Source organism: Myotis lucifugus, unplaced genomic scaffold, assembly GCF_000147115.1.
Source record: "Myotis lucifugus unplaced genomic scaffold, Myoluc2.0 scaffold_78, whole genome shotgun sequence".
Lineage (NCBI taxonomy): Eukaryota > Metazoa > Chordata > Mammalia > Chiroptera > Vespertilionidae > Myotis > Myotis lucifugus.
In genome coordinates this window covers 465354-492146 of record NW_005871126.1, presented here as the reverse complement: position 1 = coordinate 492146, position 26793 = coordinate 465354, and the positions used below count along the sequence as shown (strand labels likewise).

Sequence of the window (26793 nt, the reverse complement as noted above, 5' to 3'; positions counted from 1 at the left end):
GGGACTTGTTTAGGTTCCCTCTCTCTATGCTGAGGCCTGGAGACTGGGCACTGAGCTAGGGCTCCCCTTTCTTTATTTCCCTTCTTTAAGGGTCACTGCCCTCTACTGCCTGCTGTCCAGTAGCTAAAAAACATTGTTACGTATATTTTGTTCATTACTTTTTAGTTTTTCCAGCGTATGACTCCTTCCTGGTCAAAAGTGAACATCCCATACTTCCACACTATTCTTTGGATCATGAAGTTACGGTACTTCTCACCAGTGGGAACAAGGCCTGGCACACAGTAGAGAGTCAAACATGTTCTGTTGAATGCCTAAATGAATAACTGGTCTCCCTAACTTTAATATAAGTTTAAAGGTACAGTATTATTCTCACAGACTAGACACATATTAGTAAAACTTCAAAAATTTTTTATTTAGATCTATGCAGGCTTGAGGGAAAATTCTTGCTCTGTCACTTGGTAACTGTCTGCCCTATGGTCTTTTTCCTTATGAGGATACTATGAATTCTGCAGGGCAGGCATGAGAGAACCAAGGGGCGGTGTATGTAAAGCACACAGCAAATTCTCAGTGAAAATGGGAGCTTTTGCTGTCATTCTTTTTTAAAAATATATTTTTATTGATTTCAGAGAGGGAGAGAGATAGAAACATCAATGAGAGAGAGAATCATTGATTGGCTGCCTCCTGCATGCCCCCCACTGGGGATCGAGCCCACAACCCAGGCATGTGCCCTTGACTGGGAATAGAACCATGATCTGTCAGTTCACAGGTGGACGCTCAAACACGGAGCCACCACTGGCTGGGCATCTTGCTGTCATTCTTGAGATGCTTAAACGGTAACCTTCCATTCATATAAGGCTTTATAGTTTGTGTGCTTTCCATATATTATGTATCTTATATATTCCCAACCATATATTTTCTCCCAAATAATTACCTAAGTTTAATAGAAAGCAAACACAAGTCCCATGAATCTTATGAAAATAGAGAAAAAAGTAAAGTGAGCTAATACTTGAGTATTTGGAGACTTAAAGCAGAGCTTTGCTTCTATGGAGGGCTCTTGAACATCACATTCTATTTCTAGCTTTGAGAGCAACATCCGGGCTTGCATGATAGACTTTGTCTCTCAAGTTTTCAACCCACTCCTCATCTAGCCATGTATGCCAAAAGCTATTTTTCACAGACTCCCTTTTGTACTCACTGTCTGTAGTGTAAGCCCTACAATTACTATAACAGGCTGCTTTGACAGCAGGTAAAATTGGGAGGGCCTTGAATGGCCTACATGTAAGCTCCCCTCCCCACGCTGCTCTCCCGGATAAGGCCCCTTAGCCAAACAACAATCCTTATCAAGGGGACCAGGCACAGCTTCTGCTTATCCTTGGCTAATGGATTTTAGCTCCCTGCCAGCCTGTGGAATTATTCAAACAAGCCAATCACATCCTCCTGTGGGAACCAGGGGGCACCCCACCCTCTTGATACTACAAAGCCTGCCCCTACAGCCTCTGGTTGTTCACTCTGCCCCTGAGTGCAACCCTGTGTGGGCTGCTCTGCCCTCTTCCCCTAGGCTGAGAGTGTATGTGGCTAATAGATGCTGTTGATCACACCTGTCCAATGTTGGGTGTCATGTGTTTGGCCATCCTCTTAACCTTAGGACTGGCCCTCTCCCTTGACGTGGGGTGACAATGGAGTGACTAACACACCATCCATGCCACTCACTGGCACGGCCTCTCCTCATCTCTCAGAGCTGGTGGGCAGATGTGAAGGCAGTGCCTTCTGACTGACTCCACTGAGCAGAAAGATCTGCTTAAAGGATCTCAGGGGAGGAGAGGGCAGGGAGAATAAAGACCTTTACAAGTGTGTTTGCCAATCCTCTGAAAACCTTGGGAGTTTAGAGACAGTTTCCCATAAAAGGGAATAAGGAGCCAAACTCAACGTCTGCCCTGGCTTTGTGCGCTGGCTCTCCTCTCACTGAGAAAGGGTAACTCGGACTGTGGCAGGACAGGGCATTCTTCCTCTGCACTCTCTCCCTCCAGCCTCACCCCTGACGGGGAAGGAGTCTTTTAACCTGACCACACACCCGAATTACACTGGGCGAGGTGGTCAATATTATGAAGAGGAAGGCTTGCTTCTCTAGTAACTTCCTTGGTCAGGTATTTGCTGGGGATGTTGGAAGCCATGTTTACATCCCCAATGGGAACCAGGAACAATGGTCTGGCTGGCTTTGGAGAGGTGGCGGTGAGGGGGATGCGGCTGGAGCCATTGGGTGGGCAGAGGATAGAAAAGGAAAAAGTGTCAGTAAAGTGTCTGTTCTGTTGGAACCGACCTATTTCAAGACAGAAAATATAATTTTCCCCAAACTTTTAAACAAGAACGTTATTACATGAAAGAAAAAAGAAATATCTGATGTGGTTATGACTATAGTTTATAAAATTCCTAGTTTTAGAGACATTAAATGGAATACGTTGGGGAGCCGAAAGTTAATTTCATTTAAAAGGAGAACGGATGAATGTAGACATTTCTCACAGGCAGTTGATTTTAACATCTTCCTGCCAGCTGGTAACGTGTGTGGCTGTTTTAGCTGTTCATTTTCATGTTGACAGAGTCAGAATGGTCTCTCCCAAGAGAGTGAGGCAAAGAATCTTTGAGCAGTCTGGGAACGACACAAACAATGCACCGGTCTCTATTCTAAGACTTGCTTGTGTGCCTTGTCCCATTTAGTCCTCACAACCCCTCTACCAGGTAGGTGCTATCACCGCTTATGTGACTTCTGGCAAGTGGGTGGAGTCACAATATCCATCTCACAGTTTTTCTAAAAATTAAGCGATAGAATCATTATAAAGCACGTAGCCCAATTCCCAGTGCACATGAACTGTGAGAGCGCAGAGTATGCCACCCCAAAATCTGCCTCTTTGGCATAAGGATTATTTTGAGAAACTGCAGACACAGGAGAAGTTCTGAAAACAGAGTAAAAGGGACATTTACATAAGAAAGGGGACCTGGATGGGGAAAGAGCTACTATCAGAGGCAACTTTTCACCGGAGAGACTCATCTGCCAGGCAAGGCAACCTTTGTTTACCAAACTTCTCCTCTTCATCCCTGCGCCCTATTCCTTTCCTTAGCTCATGGTATATGACCTCGATTGTGAGGTTGCTTTTTGAGTTTCATATTCTTTATGAGGCTCCTGTACATACATACTTAAAATTGTTGCTGTTTATACCCTCCTATTAATTTGTGTTTTTTTTTTTTATTACAGGGGGCGGTCTCAGCCACAGAACCTAACACAATAGAGGGGAAATTATTTTTACCTCCCTGCAACTGTTAAAAGTATTCTCTATTAAAAAGCTATGCCGTTTTTATTCCTGATTGTCCAAGGGAAGTATTTATAGATGTGGATGTTAAAATATTTGAAATTTCAAAAGTGCTCAAGACGTCAAACTTTCAGTCAACGGGCCATCATTTGAGTGCAAGCTTGGAGCAGGGCAGGAAGCAGGCCTGTGACAGCCAGACCACCTCTCAGACTGTCAGCTGTGTTTGCATCTTCTGGCCCAAGGCACACAGTAGGCCATGCGGTGTGACATAGCATAGTCACCAAGACATGGACCAGGGAGCCAGGTTGCCATATTCTAACCCTCGTTCTGCCATTTAGTAGCTGTGTATCCTTGGGCAATTAGTTAACCTCCCTGCGCCTCAGTTTTGTCATCTGTCGAGTGGGGAGAACAGTAGCACCTGCTTCGGAGGATTGCCATGAGGCTTCGGGAAACGGTGCAGGTAAAGGGTGCCTGGGTGTAGTGAGCACATGCATGGTAGCTAGGACACTCGAAGTAGGTCTTAATACAAAATACTAATAAGGTGTTAACTGGGAATTTTTGCCCCTATCTCATGGGGAATTCTCTGAAAAGAATGGTTTTAGGTGCTTAAACAGCTAAGGTGCATTAAATACTATTCGCAAGGCACTGCGTTTTAACTTATTTAATCGTCATAATGATGCTATAAGATAATCCCGGTTGTTCTGCCCATTTTACAAATGAGAAAACTGAGGCACAGAGAAGTTAAGCACCCATTGCTTCAAGGCAGGACTTACTGTTGAAGGACCAGATGGATGTGGTATGGGGCACAGGGTTCAACCAAGGACAGTGTTTCCATGCTGGGCTGTAGATCAGAAGGCAGCAGCCTGGTCTGGGAGGGGAGAGTGGGTTACTAAACCTTTGCCAATCCCCTACTTGTTTGCAGAGGGGCAGAAGTGGGGTGGTGGTGGTGAGAGCCCCTCACCTGGAAGCCAATGCCAAAGCCATCTCACTGAGCCTATCACCAGGGGAGACTGCAGAGGAATGCTTTCCCAACCCTCAGGCACCTGGCATTCCTGTGAACTGATAAGAGCAAAAGAGACAGGGATGGAGCTGGCTTTGTGGGGTAACACGCCTCTTAGTACAACACTGAGGTGAGGCAAAGATGGCTCCTTTGTGCCCAGAAATATCCACCCGACCACCAGCCCGAACAACCTCGTCTTCAGAATTTCCCGTTTACAAAGGGAAGGACACAGGGAACATGTGAAACCCTCTTCAGGCAACACCACTTCATCCCTCGGAGTCGCTGCTTTATGTGCATTTGTTGAAAAGATTGGAAAAGGTTGAATTTAATGTCATCCAGCTGAAAGCAAGAAAGGGAAAAAGAACAGGAAGCCAAAGGGTGTGTGTGGTTGGGCTGGGGGTGGAGTGGCAGAAGGAAGAGGCTGGGGGGGATGGGGCTCCTAGAGGGAAACTGGTTGGTCAGCAGAGACAATTGGGCCTGCTTCCAATTTCTCTCAAGCCAGCCTTGGAAATGCCACTCAGAAGGACCTCCGGATGACTTGTTGGCATGGATGGCATATAATGCTGCCCCCCGGGGAGAGCGTACAGGAATATTGTCTCTCTTCATCTTTAAAAACACTTTACTTTCTATTCAGCTGCAGTCTTATTGCAATTTAAGGGCTCATCAGTCAAGTAGACATTAAGTGGCTTCTTATATAAACACTTACGCAGTTCTGACTTTGCAAGGGTCTCTGAAAAGCATCCTCTCTCTTTTAAGTTCTTTTAAGTTTGCTTTTCACTTCAGCAAGTGTGTACAGATATATCCAGAGGTGGAAATTGTCCCTGTGCAAATGAACTCCACAACCACAAAGTTATGCTCAAAATTCACTGCTGGGGCAGCCCCGAAGGTCATCTCCCGGTAGCACGGTGGGGAAATTGCTTTTGCTGTTAATTATTGTCCTCGTTGAGAACAGAAGCATTCAGGAAATTTAAACATTTAAAGGTGTTTGTGAGAGATAATCTGAAGGATATAAATGAAGAAAAAAATCACTTGTAATTACAATACTGAGACAACTATTACCAATTTTTGTTTAGAATATATCTGTATCTCTATCTTTGTCTCTACTGACCTGTCAATTGACCTATGACCACAATAAAGTTTTAGAATAGTAACCAATTTTCATCACGACATTTATTAAAGTATAATAGACAGAAAAGTACACAATCATAAGTGTACTCATATACAAATCAATGTGTTTTTATAAGCTGAACATACCTGTGTTCCTAACACCAGCTCAAGAAACATAAAGTTACCAAACCAGTATGTATTTCCTCTACATTTGCGTGTACTCTGTCTGAGGAACTTTCTCTGCCTCAAGCAGTGGGAGTTTTCCACCTTCATATCCTGGGGAAAACGGTGTCAGCAGACCACAGAGGAAAAGAACTTTATTTTTGACAGAGATCCAAGAATACAATGAGAGGTTTCTAAGAACATGAGTCAGTTTGAGCCAATGTTTCTAACCCTAAATCTAGATAAAGGATTCTTGGATGGGGGAAGAGAAAGCAAGCAAATAGAGCATACATACTGGTGGGCCTCCTACAAGGGCACTGGCCCTACTCTAAGTTCAGAACCTATCAGAGAAACTGTGGATAGGAATTTTGACTCACATAGAAATGTTTTCAGATCCAACAGCATCCTGCTTACAATACTGTGAAGGCCCGAACCCTTGTTTGCCTCAACTGAAGTAGCTCCCACGCCCCATTTCTCAGTGTAGCTTTCCATGTCCCGATGTGCACGTCTCAGACATGCAGGTGATTCTGCTGCAGGTGGTCCTTATTCCTCCCCTTCAGGAGCACAGGTGCAGGTTTTTGTCCAGGCCATAACCATGGTTCCCAAACTTGTCCATGCATCAGAATTACCTTGGGACCTTGGTAAATACACAAATCCCACACCTGAGTTTAATCAGGCCTGGAAATCTGAAATCTGACCAACTCCCCAACTGGTTATTGTGCAACCAGTCTGGCATTCATTGGAGAATTTGATTTGGGAAGTGTTCTTCCAGGGTCTGTGAACTATACCATTTTATAGACAAAGATTCAGTGCAGTGGGTCCAAGTGACCCAGCAGACTCCATTGCTAAGCTGTTGATGGAGGGGAGCAGCTTGGGTGGTAAGGCTCCTCTTCAACCAGATCAGCCCCTTCTACCTAAATGTACTTGCATCAAGGATTCCAAGGTCAAGACATGTTTGCAATCCACTTTCTGTGCCACAATGTCAACCACATCATTTTGTCAGCAGAGGAATTTATGCTAGAATAAGGGCACCCCTGGGAAGAGCTTTGCAGGCCAAAGTCCTCTCCTCATTCCCTGAAAAAGGGAAGTGCACCTGAGACACTGTTGGTCTGTCCTTCCTAACCCGTGCCAGTGTCCCAAGGCTTTTGAGAGATGCTGCTGTGGATGAGAGTATGCCCTTCTGAGTCCTCTGCACTTGGCTATGGAAGCTCTTAGAGCCCTGTTCTCAATTATTAAAAGCAAGGGGGCAGGAAACATCTATATATATAAAAGCCTAAGCGACCACCCAACCATTCAACTGGTAGCTATGATGTGCACTGACCACCAGTGGGCAGATGCTCAATGCACAGGCATGGAAACATGAAACAGACTGATGAATCTCAGAGGGAAGGGGGAGAGGGGAGAGTGGGAAGAGATTAACCAAAGATCTTATATGCATATTAGAGGCCCAGTGCACAGATTTGTGCACTGGTGGGGTCCCTCGGCCTGGCTTGCGGGGATCGGGCTGAAACTGGCAGTCCAACATCCCCCAAGGGGTCCTGGATCGAGAGAGGGTGCAGGCCAGGCTGAGGGACCCTACCAGTGCACGAATCCGTTCACTGGGCCTCTAGTTAATAATAATAATAACAACAATAATAATAATGGCCTTTAAAAGCCAAGGCTTTAACAGACTCATTTTTTTAAACTTCTTTCTTTCTTTCTTTCTTTCTTTCTTTCTTTCTCAGACTCATTTTTTTAAACTTCTTTCTTTCTTTCTTTCTTTCTTTCTTTCTTTCTTTCTTTCTTTCTTTCTTTCTTTCTTTCTCTCTTTCTTTCTTTCTTTCTTTCTTTCTTTCTTTCTTTCTTTCTTTCTTATTCTTTTTAAAAAATATATTTTATTGATTTTTTACCAAGAGGAAGGGAGAGGGATAGAGAGTTAGAAACATCAATGAGAGAGAAACATCCATCAGCTGCCTCCTGCACACCCCTTACTGGGGATGTGCCCGCAACCAAGGTACATGTCCTTGACTGGAATTGAACCTGAGATCCTTTAGTCTGCAGGCCAACGCTCTATCCACTGAGCCAAACCGGTTAGGGCTCTTTATTAATTCTTTATTGTTTAAAGTATTACATATAATTCCTTTTCCCCCCATTGACCTATCCCCACTCGTTCCCCTCTCCCCCTGCACTCCCCTACTGACTGTGTCCATGGGTTTGCTTTTTGCATGCATACAAGTCCTTTGGTTGATCTGGTAACTTCTTTAGATGAGCTAAAGTGACAGTGTAATAAACCACTAGGCTAATAAACCACTATTGACCTGTCACATCTAGAATCTGTTCTGCTAAAGCCAGCACCTGTCACCACCAGTGGCTGCTGCACAGATATTGTTTAGGGCTGCCAGTGACTGGGATGGAAGTATAGTTGAGGCTCTCTGCCAGTCCATGGGAGCAAATGGAAAAGATGGGAAAAGAGAAACAGATGGGTGGAAACCTAGAATTTGAAATCACTCAAATAATCTTCCAAGTGTGGTCCTGGGGGAGAAGTTAGAGAGGCTACCCCCTCAACGACAGTGACAGAGCAGGCACTCTGTCATTTTATGGTGAATGTAATGCCTGCAAATAGCTTCACATATTACTCTTTCAGAGCATGTGTACAATGACCAAAGTATATTCTAAACCAAAAGTTGAGCTGACATTTATAAGTCACTTCCAGATGTCTGTGCAACCTGGACATAGGGTTTGAGCACCAATGCTTCATTTTTGGGGGGAGACATTTTGATGATTCCAAGACAATAGAACAGTGATTTAAAATCAGGATGGTCGTGTAAAATCAAGAACTTGTCATGGCCAACCTGTGCCTAAATCCCACATAATCACTAAATCCCAACAGAAATCCTTTAAACCCTAAAAAGATATCTGGTGTGACAGTAAAGAGATTCTCAACAGTCAGATTTTTCAAAACTTCTTCAAATCAGAACTTAAGTAACCACCTAGTTCATTTAATAGGTCAGTGGATACATACTTAAGTGACCAACATATATCAATATATTGCTTCCGATCTATCTATCATCTATCTATCTATCTATCTATCTATCTATCTATCTATCTATCTAAAGAAGATTGAAAGTAAATTACTCTTGCTTTCTATTTAAAGGCCCTAAGTCAAACAATAGCTTTTTTTTTTTTTTAACCCAAATCTCCTCATTAGTATTTTCTCTTGTGGTAATGAAAGATAGCTGCTTTTAGATGATTAGATAGAAGTGAAATAATTTGGAAAACGGCTCTTATGAGAATAAAATGGAGGTGAAACCAAACAACAAAAAAGAATTCCTCATATTCTAAACTTTAAGCTATAAAATGTGTTGTCAGCAGTAAACGTGAAGGTTATGAGTTAAGTGATAAATTGATCGAATTTGATTAGAATCAATGGAAGGTAACATTTTGAGACTAAATAATACTGCATATCGATCCCAAACCACATTAGCCTCAACAGTCTTCACCATCTTTAACTTTACATTTCCTCGTAGTTATTTTACAGTTGTCAGAGATCATTCATCTTGAAGTTCTAAAGCAATCTATTTTCATAGAATAAAAAATTAAAACCTAGGACATAACAGAATGTAACTGCCCCAATAAGGAGCTATTAGTATTTATTTAGCTATTGACTCATGATACTTTTACCAATGAGTTGGGGGGTATCCCTTTTTCTTATGAATGAAATCAGTAACATTTTGGATAGATCTTTTGCTAATGTTTCCAAGTGAAAATTAGCAATACAATTCAAGAGGTAGAGACAAGTGTCTCCTCCCAAAAACAAACAAAAAACAATAACAAAACATCCCCCCCAAAAAACCCAGGAAGTGGCCTCTATCACAATTTCAATTTTTCTAGAAGATGCCCCTCTCATGTCTCCAGAGCAAGCATAGCGTGTTCGCCGAACTCCCATGCCTTAGCTGGGTGGCTGTGTTTATGTTCAGTCTCCTCACTTGAAGAAGCACTGGCTTAGGAACAGCTGTTCACAATTAAATTAATTATCATTTGCCAGCAGCGCTCTGAGGCCCAGAAGTTCTGTGTTCATGGAAGGGAAGGCTGCCAGACCACACTGCACTTTAGGATGTGTGTTCACTTACACTACCCATCTAGTTTGGTAAAGTGTCTTCAAGGTTTTCAAAGCAGTGAAATATCTTTGCAAAACTGTTGCCACACAATTCACTAGTCATTTCTTAACTTCAGAGCGTTTGTTCATCGTTTGTTTGAGAAAGTTTCCCCCTTAGATTTTTGACATACCACTTAAAAAGGAAAGACAAACAGCAGAGAATCAAGTGGGTATAAGAAAGATCCGTGTGGTCCTCTAAGAATGAATAGTTAATGCGTGAAGCTAAAGTTCCTTGGTAGTAACTCTGCCAAATTTATGAATTAGAATTCTATCAATTTAACCTCGTGGTTAAAACAATTCTTTCCTGACATATATATCTGAAGAGCTGAATAGGACTGTAATTGGACTGACTAACCCTAAAGGCTGTACGTTCTCACACAGAGCAAAGTTCAGCCAGGAAGGGGATTAACCTGAAACTTGCACAGTAACAGAAAAAAGGGAAAGTGTTTAAGTTACTGAGATAGTTACTTTAGCAACCACTCCATCTGTCTCTCCCCTTTCCTTCGACTCTCTCTAAAAATTGATGGAAAAGTATCCTTGAGTGAGAATTAATAAAAATATAAAAAATGAATGATTTGAAGTTGAGAATGGGAAAATCAGATTTAGAAAATAGTCATATTTTTTCAATTAGCATTTTCAATTAAATTCTTCTCTCTAAATTTTCATTATTATTATTATTATAAATATAGTCAGTAACATCTTTAAATACTAAATAATCCAATGTGTAGAAAAAAATATGCATGAACATATTTCTTTTTTAATTTTTTAATTGTAGTTTACATTCAATATTATTTTGTATTAATTTCAGATAAACAGCATAGTGGTGAGACAATCACATACTTTACAAAGTATTCCCCTGGCTGTTATTACAATATTATTGATTATATTCTCCATGTTGTACTTTATAGCCCCATGACTATTTTGTAACTACCAATTTTGAATATGTTTCTTAAAGCACCATTTACAATAGAAAACACTTAGAAAATAAATGTCCCATAAATGAATAGATAAATAATGAGATTTGACCCAAGTCCATTTTATGAAGCCTGAAGCAACATGAACTATGCTTATGCTTATGGTAAAATTATAAAAGAAAATTTAATGATATTTATTAAAAAGGATATAAAACCAGATTATAAAGATTGCATGTACTAATTTCAATTATACTTACTTCTATAGCTTTCCAACTCTTTATGCTGTAGCTATAAGTTTATTAGTTTAATTTGAAGTAACATATTAGAAAGATTTATTTTTATACCAAGGAGAGACTCTAAAAACCTTGCTGATAAAATCTAAAGGAAACCAGAAAGGTTAGTTTCTTTTGAAACTATTTGAGTTTAAGTAAAAGCCAGTTCCACGAATATCTTTTGAGCTCCATGATCCCGATCCCCAATTTGTTCAACATTTAAAGGTTCTGAATAGGCCTTTACCAGGCCAGTTATGGTTCTGTAACACTATCCCATCTTCTTTCCCAATCGCTCTGTTTTTAGATAGCACGACACAAGCAAACAAATCTGCAGCTAGCAAAGAAACATTATGGGTCACCACAGATCTCTATAGTATTTTTTGTTACCTGCAGAAGAACTAGCAAAAACTCCATTTGGCAAGTTCAAAGAGGGTTTATATTTACACAATTTTCCTACTAAGTCAAGTTTAAACCATAATACCTCCTTCAAGGACATCATTTCCGAAACACTTGCAATTACAAATCTTAACAAGGTGTATATTCTTTAGTTGCCAATGAAGAAAAGTACTGAATCTATTATGTAGATGAAGTGAATAAATTCATAAAAGTCACAAGTGAAGAGTTTACACATAGGTTTGGCAAAAAGGAAACCTTATATTATGGGAGTATGCGAGGACACTACAAACAGAAAATCACTTTCTAAGTTTTGGCAAGTAGCTTAAATTCAGAACTAAAGCCTTTCCTTTCTCTTTACTTTTGCAGCATCAAGCTATGCCGTTTCTTCTGGGGATACAGTGTCGTCCACACCCTCTCATGCTGAGCCAGCAGTCCTAGTTGAACACAGACCTTCATCAGCAAGTACTTGTGAAGCTGCTGGGGTTCGGTGACATCCCGAGTTCTCTAGACTAGTGCTTCTCTTCGGTGTGCTTACTAACCACCTAGGGATAGAATTAAAACTGTGGATTCTAGTTCAGCAGGTATAGAATGGATGCTAAGGTGATGGATTTCTAAGAAGCTCCCAGGTGATACAACACAACTGTTCCAGAGATTAATTTTTGACCAGCATTACTCCAGAGTACCTAAGGCAAAGTTGCATGCCTTTGTGAGTGTGAAATCGACCGATGCCCAAGGTGAACCCTAGAGCACTTGGCTGGATCTGGATGGAGCAACTGTGACTGAACTCTAGCTGCGGGCTGGTGTTGGGGGCCCGATGTTGCCTGAGGATAAAATGAAAACTTAAAGTATCTAGTTCAGTGGCTGGTACAAGGTAGGTGCTCAATAACTTTCTTCCTCTTCTTTCTATCAAAATAATTTCTATGTGAGACTATTAGGGAACATGACCAAATAACATTTCAGCATTTTATACTGATAAAGTCAAATGCTGGTTAGAGAAGACGCCAATGGATACAATGTATTGTGCAGACGATGTTACTTAATAAATCTAAAATCAGTGTTCCTTTTGGAAGATTCACTCTAACAAAAAAAAAAATCTAGAAAGATGAACCTTGCATAAAAGAAGTAACCAGAAGATCAAATGTGATGGTGGGTTCAGTGGAGAGTCAGAACTGGACTATGAAGCAAAAGAAATAGGGCTAAGAAGGAAGATTGATGGGGCCACATGCCTTTTGTGAGGGAAAAGTCCTTGAGAAATTCCCAGAGTTGAGAATGCCTAAAAGACTTCAAAACAGAGGTGTCACATGTTCAATACTAAGTTACTTGCTATGCTGTAGACTAAAGGACATAAATCCATGCCCTAACCAGTTTGGCTCAGTGGATAGAACGTTGGCCTGTGGACTGAAGGGTCCCAGGTTTGATTCTGGTCAAGGGCGTGTACCTTGGTTGCGGGTGCATCCCCAGTAGGGGGTGTGCAGGAGGCGGCTAATCGATGTTTCTCTCTCATCAATGTTTCCAACTCTCTATCCCTCTCCCTTCCTCTCTGTAAAAAATCAATAAAATATATTAAAAAAAATAAATCCTCTCTATTGCTTCAAGGCAATGCGTGCTGGACACTTACAGCCTTGTGCAGGAAGTGCTTTAGGTTGTGGAGGATTCTAGGTGGTAATGTAATACAGAGAAAGGACAGTACACGAAGAAGGCAAGACAAGAATGGCCCCTGGAGAATTCAGCAGGTCATTAGCGACAATCCACAATCCACAGAGATATTGGGAAAGATGAGGTCTTTTCCATGATGGGGGTAGAAGTCCTTAGGAACATTTAGGAAATTGACAATTTACATAAAAATAAGATACTGACTGAGGCAGTAATTGTAGAAATGTAGGCGATATACTGTGATCAGATATCAACCAGAAGACTCCTTAGAATTCAGTTTAGATTTCAAACTATAGGCAGTAAGAGTCATTGTGGGATCTTGAGCAGTAAGTAACGTGAGCTCGGTGGTGCAGATAGTCACTTTGGCAAAACTAGTGGGACAGGTTTCAAAAGCATAGTGATCAATCTTATTAGCACATTTTCCAAAAATCTTTTTAAAATTGGAATATCTCTCCAGCCCCCAAGAAGTTTTTGCCTGAAATTTTGTAACATGTGTTTAGAATAATTCAACTTTTCAATTCATCTTTCCCCTTCATAGGATACCTTCCTCACTTCCTGAGAAAGCTCCATGAACATGGCAATTTCCCAATAGCATATTTTCATAATGGAGATTGGAGAATATGTCATTTATTAATTAGGGAACGTGAATTACACTGTCCAGATTGATACTGGCTTAACATTGAATTTCGAACAAGGGGTGGGGAACCTATCATATAAACCAGGGCTCTCTTCTTTGGTTGTATGCTTTGTTCTAACAGTGGATGATGAAGGTAATAATTTTAAGAGGCCGATGCTGATAGCAAAGACAGACCTTTACTTGGAAGCTGAAGCTAGATGTGATTAAATAATGTATTGCTCAATGATTTATAGGTTTTGTAACTTTATATGTGTAGCTAGAAATACTACTTTTCTTTCCTCACTGAAGTTTTTTTTTCTTAAGCAAGTCTTACATAAAGCAAGTTTGGCAAAGTTGAGGTTTTTTGGAAAAATAACCACATTATGGTGGAACAAATTCTATCTCCATCTCTTGCTATCTAATTAAGGTACTACCAGATTCCAGAGGAGAATCTGGAGTCGCTATTTCTCTTCTATAACATATGAGGGCAAGTTCAAGTACTTGGCTCCAGAACACAAAGCTCATGGTTTGGCCTAGTCTACGGTTCAAGCCTCATTTCCTGTCCCTTTTTTCATTCAATAGTGTAAACTCACACTATAAGTGACCGTTTCTCCAAACCACCCGGGCCTCTCCTTTAGTTGCTACATGTACTGATCAGCCTTTCTTTTCTCCATTTGCCTGAAGCACCCTAACTTTTCTCTTAAAATCAGCTCCATGGCACCTATCAGGATTCTTCATTCTCTGAAAACCCCGCAGGACTTTGTATTGGCTTTATTGTAGTATTTCCTTGATTATTTTAACTACAAATATGTTTCCCACTGGTCTAGGACTCCCATAATGTACCATGTATTTTTTAAATTCTAGTGCTTAGCATATAATAATATATGCTCAAAAAATATTTGGTGGTTAAAAATGCACAACAGGGGAAAATAAGTTTGCAAAATATAAACTAAACAGACAATTACAAGCCCTTCAAGATATAGCTCCAGTGAATCCACAATGATTTTTAGTGAGTTAAGGCAGAAGGAAGATGTTGAGGGGCCTAGAAAGGTGGTACAAGAAATTAAGAGGTCATTTATAATCTCTGAAGCCAATTATTGCTTCAGGGCAATATTTTAAACAGCTTTCCTTTGCTTTAATTACACTCACAATATACCCCAAATAGAGATAAGAAGGTCACAGCTTTGTTGTGATTCTTTGAAACATCAGAATTCAATGGGTCTATCAACTGAACTCAGGGATATACTTTATTTTCCAAGATTGGCACAGACATTCCTAGTTGAGATTAAAAGGCAAGATCAAGTTGAAAAACAGCATGTATTTTCCTGGTGATGTACACATAGTGGTGGTGTTTTAAAGCCCATAACATTCTTTGACAGGCATCCTATAGAGAAGCAGAAATCTATGTTCCCTCCCCTTAGATCTAGGCTCTGTAACTGCCTAATAGAACAGGGCAGATGATGCTATGTCAGTTTCTGTGTCCAGATCTTAAAAACAAGTAGCTTCCGTTTCCTGTTTCTTAGGCCACTTGCTGTAGGAACCTAGATACCTTGCATGAGAGAGCCCAAGCTGCCTTATGGAGAAGTCCATGTGAACATAAACATGTAGCCAGCGCCAATTTTCCCGCACTGTGAATGAGCCATGTTGATAGTGGATATCTTCCCCACCCCTCACTCATCCCCAAACCTCTTGTAGTTCCTGGACTTGAAAAAACAGTTCCTATGATATTTCTGCTCATGGTTGCTATGTTTCTCCTGGACCTGAACTCAAGTTAATTATTAGTTGACTAATATAAAATATGATGGGTGATGCAGGTAGAAGGCAGAGAACATTATTATTACTACCTTTCCAATCTATAGATATTCAGGCTAAATTTGGTAACTTGGCAATCATGTTGACCTCTCATAAGAAAACTTACCCTCTTTCTCAGGACCACAATACAGATGCATACACAACCTATTTAGAACAGACGCTATTGCTTCAAGCAATTCCGAAAGCTTTATATTTTCTCATACTGTGGTAAAATATAAACAAGCAGGAATTTCATGGCATTCAACATACTGATACTGTCTTTAGCCTAAGAAACGTAAAATAGTAAGTAAAACTCCTCTAAAAATAAAACAAAATTTCTACTTGTATCTGCTTTCTCATATAATGTATTCTAAAAATTATAAATGTATTGTGAATATATCTATAAAGATATATTTCAAGTCAGTATTTTCATAAACAAAGATAATTGAGTGGTCACAATCTATATGATTCTTATGTACAAAATCATATAATTATTACACATTTTAAATTTATTCAGATGGTTAGACTTGAACTTGAGGTGAAATCCCAATAATAGTAAGGAGTTTACCCCATAATAGAACTCTTGCCCTGATGCTGATCTGAAAATTTGGATTCCTCTGCAAAGCTCATTGACAATTAACCAAAAACACTACATCATCAAAACAATGTTTATCCTGTCGCGTATCTTTTACTATTTCCTGCCAAAACCATAAAGTATGTGTGTGGGTGTAAGAGAGAGAGATGGAGAGAGAGAGAGAGAGAGAGAGAGAGAGAGAGAGAGAGAGAGAGAGAGGGAGAATATGAATCTGCTTGAAATGTTTACCTCTTTTGAGGGGTATTCAGCAGTAGGTAAGTTTTGGATTTCTTTTGCACTGTAATTCATCGAGTTCATCGATCTGTAGATGAATTTGTTTCCCTAACAGTGAATATTATTTAACAACGCTCATTTTTCAAATGCTCTGTGAAACAATCCTCACAATTCATGTACAGTAATTATAAAAAGTGTTGATGCTAATTTGCAGAGGGCAATAATTAAGTGTTATATTTCTGGGACCATAAACTAAAACTCAGTGCTCTCTAAGGCTGCTGAGGCCCAAAGGATCAATCTTAGAACTTTCACTCCCAGAACCTTAGGAAAACAACATGCCCCAAACCCACATTCTTTTTTTGTAATCCCTCAATAGTCTTGCTGGAGTATTACCATTTACACAAGTAATGATTTATACCATCAGAGATGGGTCTATCTTTCCCCAGCTGTGCCATTCTAGAGAGACTGCCAGTCCTTGAGGAGGAAGATAGAGGAGGCATTGTGCTAGAACACTCTGAGGTGACCTAACTGACAAGGAATCTACTACAAGTCCCAGCAGTGAGCATTTATTTCTCTTTTTCTTGCAAGGGCCAAAGGTTGCACACTTTCTAAGAGTGAGCTTCACAAAAGCAGAGCAAGACTGAAGTGTACCATATTTTTGACCACCCAGAGAGGAAATGATCATGGAGAAGAGCTCAGAGGAAATATGTTATTGATGAAGTGTCAATGAATCATAGATACGTAGATGAAATTCTCCTGGAACTACACAATCTTCAAATATAAGGAACACGACTTGAGCTGAAATATGTTTTGGATTTAGGAAACCTCTGCTTATGAGGGAACTAATTGGAAACACCTGAACCATACATGCCACTTCTTCATGTGTTTCTATTACAGATCTTTGCGGGAAGGAGGTTGGGAGGGAAGTCTGTCACGGGTGAGATTGTTTATTGGCTATGGTTAACAGAGCCCTTTCAGTTGTATGTTTATATTCCCAATGTGAACACGATAATCACAAATGGAGACAGCTGGAAGAAATTATAAACCATTGAATAAGTTAACTTTTATTGTACACTCTCAGATACCCTTATAGTCTCCTCACAACACCATGACTACACAGTTTCTATAGTAACATGAAAAAGCCAGAACAGCCTACATAATTTAGCCAACATGTGATTCCAAGATCATACTTAATGGTTTAAAGTGGCATAAGGTGTTATTGACAGTTTTTTGAAAATGTGCAAGTCTACTCTGAAGTGTCCAAAGAAGAGAAATACTGTGATCAGTGTGACCTGGTGACTAGAAAATATTTAAGCTACATCATTATGCAGGAATTAATGTGAATCCCTTTTATATAAAACCAGAATGTATATGACAAATTATTTTGTCAAGCAACATATGTATTCTCAGGTGCTTTGGACTGGCATATGACTTTTTTTATTATTTCAAAAATAATAATTAGCTGTTATTGAGATTTTTCCTACTGTTTTAACTATTTTTTAAGTATGCAATTATGGAGCATTAAGTACATTCACAATATTGTGTAACCATCATCACTTGCTATAACCAGTACCTTTTCATCATCCTGAAAAGAGATTAAACAATGATGTCCTATTCTATCTTCCCCTAGCCCCTAGTAAATTCTATTATACTTCCCATTTCTATAAATTTTCCTATTCTGGATACCTCAGAGAAATGGAATCATAGAATATTTGTGTGTTTTTTTTATGTCTAGCTTATTTCGCTTAGTATAATGTTTTCAAGCATAATCCATGTTGTAGTGTATATTAGAATTTTACTTTTTATTGGATGAATAATCTGTTATATGTATACACCAGATTTAAAAAAAACACATGGGTTGTTACTCTGAATAATGTTGATATGAACATTGGTATACAAGTATATATTTGAGTCCCTTGACACATGATATTTTTAAAAATAAAGTATCTTTAGCTCATGGTGTTTCTTTGTATTAAAATAAAACTCAATGGTCACTGTTGATTTTGGGGTTAATTTTCTTTGCTTTATTTTTAAAAACGGATATTAGGGGGAAATCCTCACTTTTCTCACTCCTCACATTTCAAGACTGTATATGCCGCATCTTCTTGCATATGCTATATAATACACATATATCAACTCAAAATAAATTATATTAAATTAGGCAGGGTTACAAGTTATAGAAAGGATTTGTGCTCAGAAACTGAAACAATCATACCTTCTGACTTCAGTAAGGGTCAACATTAAAAATGAGCATATTTTGTTATTTTCTCAAATTCTATACTTTCTATAGGTATAGAGTAAGCTAAAAATGAGAATGCTTTTTTTTTTAAAGGAACTCTATCAGATTATTTAATTAAAGCATTCTTGGCCCTTTGGTGTTCATTTCCTATCTATGGGGAAAATCCCATGTACCTACTATCACAAACTGGAAGATGATATTATCTTGGCTGGATTTGAGGTTTAAAAACTCCCAACTAGTTACTCCATAGAAACTTCACTTATTATTGCCAGTCATCAGGAAGCTAAATTAATCCATGTGTTAAGGGGACAGATTCCAAGTGTAGTGAATCCACAGACCATAAGATTTAAAATTCCTGAAACAGGTGCTTTTGGAAAGTGCATCTGCAGAAATGACAGAAGTTGTAGACCAACAGTTGGGCAGGGTATAAAAGACTGAAATTATTGATTGGGGAACTTCATGTGCATAAAATGAAGACTGTGTTGGTTTTGCTTTTGACCAATGTTTTTCTTTTTAACAGCTGAAAAAAATGTTTTACCTTGTCCACAAAGTCTATAATCTTCTTTAAGAAATGGTTATAGTAAAGTCCTGAGGAATTATGTTTTCTAAAAGAAATCACTTTCTTGCTTGCTACTGGCTTCCTGTCCTGTGTGATGAAGGCTGGCTACGACATGTCAGGCATCCTTATGTTCTCTATACTTGGGTATCATTGTCCTGAACAAAAAAATAAAATGGCAATACAATAATGCACACTGTTAATATGGTGAAATTGTATTGTTATAGCAGTATAAAGTAGATATGTTAAGAGTCTTTCCACCACACTTATCTTAAACTAAGACTTGGAAATAGCAAATCTTGAACATACTCAGAGATGCAGAACAATAACAGGAGGGAGAAAATTATTTCTGTGATACCTCAACTTTTGCCAAGATGAAAGAATTATTAATTTTTTAAAATCCTTCTCAATTCTGAAAGATGAGCACTTGATTAGGTTACAGGTTTAATGGTAATTTATGATGTGCAGAGCTCTTTGACTCCTTGCATAATGTATATTTCTGGTCTTAAATATGAAGATCAATATGGTTCTGAGGCAACCAGTTCAATGACAAATTTCTAAATGTTCACACCCTTCCTTTCTTTCTTTTTAAACTTATTTCCATCTCCCTACCAGTCTCCCCTTTGGCAAACATCATCTTGTTCCCTATATCTATGGGCATATTTCTTTTATTAATTTAAAATTTTAAAAATTTATTTGAGAGAGAGAGAGAGAGAGAAAGAGAGATTGATGTGAGAGAGAAATATTGATTGGTTGCCTCTTCCCTGGATATGTGCCCTGAGCAGGAATCGAACCTGCCACCTTCTGGTGTACAAGACAACACTACAACCAACTGAGCCACATCGGCCAGGGCTCTATTTCTATTTTGTTTATTCATTTGTTTGTTTGTTTGTTCATTTTTAGATTCCACATATAACTAAAATTATACAGTATTTGTCTTTTTCTGTCTGTCATATTTCACTTAGCATAATACCATCTAGGTCCACCCATGTTGTCACAAATGGCAAGATTTCATTCTTTATTATTGCTGAATAATATTCCATTGTATATGTATATACAGGGTGTCCCCCAAAATGTATACACATTTTGAATAATTATAAAGGCAGTGTTTATCAAAATACACTTTTATTTTCAAAATTGAGCTATCAGCTGTTAAAGTGTGTATGCATTTTCTGGGACACCCTGTATATTGTAGCTTTGCAGTATAGTTTGATATCAAGGTGAGTGATACTTCCCACTTTGTTTTTTCTCCAGATTTATTTGGCTATTCAGGGTCTTTTGCAGTTCCATATAAATTGTAGGATTTGTTATTCTAATTTTTAGAAGAATGCCATTGGCATTTTACTAGAGCTTGAAGTGAATTTGTATATTGCTTTAGGTCAGTGATGATGAACCTTTTGAGCTCGGCGTGTCAGCATTTTGAAAAACCCTAACTTAACTCTGGTGTCGTGTCACATATAGAAATTTTTTGATATTTGCAACCATAGTAAAACAAAGACTTATATTTTTGATATTTATTTTATATATTTAAATGCCATTTAACAAAGAAAAATCAACCAAAAAAATGAGTTCGCGTGTCACCTCTGACACATGTGCCATAGGTTCGCCATCACTGCTTTAGGTAGTAAGGACATTTTAAAAATATTAATTCTTTCAATCCATGAGCAAGGTTTATCCTTCAATTTTTTGTATCTTCTTCAATTTCTTTCTTCAATATCCTATCATTTTCAGAGTACAGATCTTTCACCTCTTTGGTTGAATTGATTCCTATATATTTTATTCTTTTTGATACAATTATAAATGGCATTGTTTTCTTAATTTCTCCTTCTGATCATACTTAATTGGTTTATAGAAACACACCAGATTTCTGCATATTGATTCTGTATTCTGCAACATTATTGAATTCACTTATTAGTTCTAATAGTTTTTTTGGTAAAAACTTTAGGGTTTTCTATGTATAGTATTAGGCCATCTGCAAATAATGAGAGTTTTACTTCTTCCTTTTTAATTTGGTTGCCTTCTGTTTCTTTTTCTTGTATGACTGCTGTGGGTAGGACTTCCAATTCTATGTTGAATAGAAGTGGTGATAGTAGGCATTCTTGTCTTGTTCCTCATCTTAGAGGAAAAGCATTCAGCACTTTATTAGGAGTGCCAAACACAATACAAGGGTGGTTCCTAGGTAGATGAACTTCTACTGACTATGAATTTATTATCTGGTGTTCGCAATTTTGATGCATTCTTAGCAATATGCAATTACATACTCTTAAGAATAGTGGCGATGATATGTTCCAAGTCCCATTCTGCCCTGCTCTTTCTTCCCTCTTTATAATCTATCCTCAATTTGTCATTGTTTCCTAGCAAGCCCGAGAATTCATATGACTGGTAGCAGACACAAAGGGAAACTACCTGGATTTTCCAGAGTTCTCTGACTCTAACTTGTGGAAAGTTCTGTTTCTGCAGCATTCCATGGCAGCACTCACCCATGCTGTGCATTACTCACACAGCAGAGCTCCCACAATTCTTTGGTACTGAGTAGAGAGAGGATATGAGAGCTGTGAATCCAACTATGGTTTTAACCCAACATGGTTTTAATCAGTCATAGCACAGAAATGTGAGGAGCAGTCAAATACCCCAGAGATTGAACTTTGGTTTTTTGTTGTTGTTTTTTTTTTGTACCAATGACTGCCACTCTGTTAAATTAGCTATTTTGGAAATAGGATCTGAATATATTTTGCTGTTTGGAGTAGTCTTAAGATTTCATGGTAGCCAAGTGGGTCTTTTTTTGGTGCGTCAATAAACATACCTTTTTCTAGCCCTACTTCTAAATGTCTGGTGTTCTTCCTTTTAGGCAAGTCGTGAATGGAGCAATAAAGACAAAGACAAGCAAATGCCAATGCTTGGTGGACAGAGTGGAATGGAAGAGCATTGGCTTGAACCTAGAATTCTAGTCTTAGTTCTGCCATTTACTATCTAAGTGACTTTAGTTTAGTCACTGAGTATCTCTGAGCTAGTGTCTTCAAGCATAAAATGGAGATAATGTCAGCCTTATCTACCTCATAGGCTCAAACAAGATCATGTGAAAACCGTGAAATGCTACACAAGTGCATAGCATTACAAGTTACCAACAAATGGTCATGAATTCCAATGAGAACCGAACGATGACTTAATCTCTGAACAATTTTCTATGAACAGACACACCAGACTCAGGAGCTGACTGCAATACAGAAGTTGTTCCCTGACAGATGAAGTAAGATTTTGCTCCCAGTAAAGGCTGAGGAAATATTCGGAGGGCACACTGATGGTCAATCCTAAAGATACCACCAGATGGGGATGGAAGCTCTCAGAAGACAGAAGTAAGTCATTTCAAGAGGCCTGAAACTTTTCAAAACAGGGTGGGTTAAAAAAAATCAAACCTACCAACAAATCTCCCACACAGGGGATCAATGAACAAATTTGTGACCACAGTAGTGAAGCAAAGTAATAATGCAGTAATAATTTTTAACAAAAGCTAAAAATCTTTGCCAAAATTATTATTCAATACTTAATGAGAGGATTAAAAATATCTTTCCAACCTAAACCAACAACAACAAAAATCCTTGTTTTGTGTATAATAAAATGACCCCTTTCCAACTCATATCTAGATTAGATATTTGGTACATTCCCTTCTGATTACAGAAAGTGAAGGGTAATTGAATTGCAGAAGTGCTGGTTGCTAATGTCTGTGGCAGCTTTCACATACCATACTTTACATTTCAACTATATCCTGTTCAGGGCTACACTGGAGGAAACGGGTACCAGTGCAGATACAACTCTAACCTCTGGGAGATTACATCAGTAGGGCCAAGGCTGGATTTTCTAATTCTTTGTAGTTAAAAGATGTTGGGATTTGCATTGGCTCTGTGGTTGATTACTAGGTGAATTTTGGTAACTTATCTCTACAGACTTCAGTTTCTTTTGCTCTAAAAAGAGGTGGTTGGAAAAAATCCCTTTATAGTCCCAATATCCTATTAAGAAGTGTCTGAGATGCCCTGGCTGGTGTGGCCCAGTCGGTTGAATGTTGTCCCATGCACCAAGAGGTTGCCAGTTCAATACCTAATCAGGGCACATGCTCGGGTTGCAGGCTCGATCCCCAGTAGGGGGTGTGCAGGAGATAGCCAATTGATGTCTCTCTCTCTCCAATCAATAAAAACATAATAAACAAAAAGAAGTGCCTGAGAAAAAAGCTTCTCAGAAGAATGGGGAGTTTGTAACCATTTTTAGGAAGTTGGAAGTTAAAGGCTAACGATGCTAGAGAAATGGAGAGAGTGAACTTGTAAAAAAGTAGGTGACCTTCGGAAAATAGATGATGATGATTAGGAAAAACTCTAGAAAGAGGTGAGCCAAAAGAAATTAGACATCTGAGCAATCTGAGAAAAACGGAAAGGTTGGTACACAGATGTAGGTAGGGACCATTAAAAGATCAGTCGGCTTGTGGAGCATTACAATTAAGTCATTTGTGCCAGCAGAGTCTAGGATACTAACAAGTTAGAGATTAGGTGGCTGTAGCTTTATTCTTAAACCAAGGAATGAACTAAAGCCTAGTCAGAAAAAGGAGCAAGAAAACATAAAATGTATCAGTCATGGACTAGGGCAGCAAAAAATGTCAACTAGAGAAGGATATTCTCCCAAAGGAATCCTTGACCAAAAAATCACCTTGTCATCAGCTCTTGGGGAAAGAGTTTAAACACACCCCTTGTAAAATGGAAAGCCATTGAGATCTTCCTCAATTACTTAGATGTTGATATTATCATAAAAAAAATGATGAGGCAATGTTGGAAGTGACTAGTTAAACACTAGAAGGCCATTTATCAACGAAATAGCAGAAGCCAAAGTTCCTAATCTTTCCTTTCATTGCCATTTAAAAGATCCATAACTACAGAGCATCTGCAGTCTCACTAACCAGAATAATTTCTATTATGCTATAAGTAATCTGTGGCTCATGGGAATTAAAATATATTGGCATAGTTGCAGAATTGTGCTTTTGAGTATTTAAAGGGACTCTGGATTTCAAGCACTCTTACTTATCCATCAACAAGGACAGAATGAGAATGTAGGGCAAAAAGGAAAGGCGTGACATTTCCTTATTTCGCAGCCTTAGAAAGTTTATCATACAACAGGGAAGACAAAAACTGGCTCCAAAAGCAACATAAACTGATGAACAGAACAGAACCAGAGACATGAATACTTGGAACAGACTGACAGAGGTCAAACGGGAGGAGCATGTGGGAGGGGGGAAGGAGGGGACTGGATGCAAGAAGGTGAAGAGATTAGCCAAAGTACATATATTCAGAGGCAATGGACACAGACAACAGTGTGGTCATGGCCAGAGGGAGGGGGAGCAGAGGCTGGGTGATGGTGGTCAAGTGGTGGATGGGGTCCCGGGTTCGATTCCAGCCAAGGACACATGCCCGGGTTGCGGGCTCGATCCCTGGTGTAGGATGTGCAGGAGGCAGCCAATCAATGATTCTCTCATCATTGATGTTTCTAGTTCTCTCTTCCTCTCTGAAATCATTTTTTTTTAAAAAGAACATTATTTAATGGTAACTTAAACCAAGTAGGTTAAAAACCCCTCCCAAGGTATTATTTGTTTATTAAGTCCAAGTTTTCAATGAGCTATTACAATGACATATTTCAAGACATAAGGTATATTTTAAAAACTGAGGTTGCAGAACAATTTTTACCAGCAAAATTTCTCTAGTGCTTTCTACTTTCTACACTTACAGCTGCCATAATGATGAAGTAGCTAGTGGAGGGAGGCAGAGGAACCGGGCTGCATCGGGAGGGCTGCACGAGATGGTGTGTAGACAGGGGCAGATGCTGCTGAGCCTGCCGTGTTAGCCACTCCGCCCCGGTGATGAATGAGGTGACAGAGATGGGGCCTCCTCGCCTCTGTATACTTAAGCAAGGATTGAAAGTCACTTAGTTTAAATGTAATTTCGACATAGAAGGCTAGTGTATCAAACCAAAATAATGCTCCATCAAATGTTCCCAAATACAAATTACTTCTACCCCAGAAATGAGATGCTTTTTTATTCCTGTAAAATAAAAAACAAGAAAGCAAAATAATACCTTAAGTACAGACAACAATGAGCTTCTCTGGAAAAACCACACAAAACAAACAACTACAGTAAAAGCTTCTCGGCCATACCGAATCCTTTCGTTTTCTCTGCAACTCAGAGGAAGAATGATCAAGGTGGACTGTCAGTATTTGATTACAAAGAAACAATTAACCAGAAGCTGGATGTAAGAATGTGAACTGCAAGGAAGATGAACAAAAAATGCAGTGTTTCTGGTTAGCACGGTTATTCCTTAGCCACTACTGAGTTTCCGAATCCAATGAGTCAGGATGCTGTTTGGCACATGATGGTGTAAACTTTCTGAATAGTAAGTTATGGACCTGGCATATAGGTAGGCTGCCAAGACACTTTCCTTAGCACAGGCAGTGGCTTAGATATAGGAAAAATCCAGCCCATCACTTCCCATCTTCTGGAGCAATTTGTTGGCATGAAACAGACCTTGTAAATATTTTATGTTTGTCCTTCCAGACTGACTAGCCTGAGGAGGAAGGCTTTGAATTACACCCTGAACACTTGTTCTACAGCAAAGTACTATAAAGTTAATAACATTTATAAAATTTCCCATCTGTAATTTCTTGAAATTTAACGACAGGATTAGTAGTAGTGGTGGTGTTTGTTTCAATATCAGAGGGTGGGTGATGGCAACTTCTTGCATTATTTGAGCCTGAGACATTCAAACCTGGTAACATTAATGTGGGCACTCTGACTTCCTGAACAACATTTCTTACTTGTGTGACAAAATGGCTCATTAATTATATACATATACATTTCTATAAATGAGATTATAATCTTTTATAACTAAAGGGCAATTGATTTAAAATGTTTCTGTTTTATAAGGTTGAAATGTTTTGAAATCAAAGATCCAATCATAAAGGACTAATATCTTGAAATTCTTTGTATGAGCATTAAAGACACCTGTATTACAGTTCAAGAAGACATCAATGGTTTTCACTTGTTTATTCTTTACCAAAAGAAATGTCTTCAGAAATATAAGATATTATAATCTAAAATTTCTGAAAGCAAGCAACAGAATAAAAAAAATCATTACCCTTAAATATATAATTTTCCTTTATAAAAAAAGTTCCTAATTTTTTGGATGCTATTATTTAATAATAAAATAATGGGCAGAAACCCCTGGCAATTTGCAGTGCTTCTTCAAGTCATTATTTTCTATTCAGTCTGATTGTAAGAGGTCCAAGTAATTGGCTTTTTCTTTTCTAAGGTTAGTCAGATTTTATTTTTGTTTAAAACTTCTATATATCAATTCATACAATTTCTAGTTACAACATTAACTAAAAATCTACCCAGTCATAAAGATGTAACATACAATATTCAAAATTCTTAATCTGATAAGTTTAATAATGCAATACGGGTAGAACCATCAATACACAGAACAGATACTATAATATGGAGGACACATAAAAAATTGATTTCAAACTTGTATTTCTTCCCTTTGTTACCATTATGGATTGGGAACATGTTCTTATGGGGAAAAAACCAATTTGTCACCAGTCTCTTTTCCTAACCTACTTTGGTCTTCCTTTTCTTTTCTTTCCTCTATCTTCCCCTCCTTTCTTTCCTCCTAGATTTTAGAATAACTCTCACTCCACTTCATTTTCAATACTGCTTCCAAAATTCTCTTTAAAAGACAGATCTAACTCTATGGGTTGCCTGCTTGAAAACCTGCAGTGTCTCCTTTTCTGCCTGTGCTTCATCAAACATGTAT

The 26793-nt window shown here is 38.8% G+C and overlaps 1 protein-coding gene across 1 annotated transcript in view; it reads right to left on the bottom strand.

Annotated features, from left to right (window-relative positions):
• Window positions 1-13191: 13191 nt before the first annotated feature.
• Window positions 13192-26793, bottom strand: part of LMNTD1 (lamin tail domain containing 1) — a 31854-nt gene continuing 18252 nt past the window's right edge. Inside the window, exon 9 of the mRNA XM_023755541.1 lies at window positions 13192-13416. Within this exon, the coding sequence (XP_023611309.1) occupies window positions 13192-13416 (225 nt within the window). The remainder of the gene's footprint in view (window positions 13417-26793) is intronic.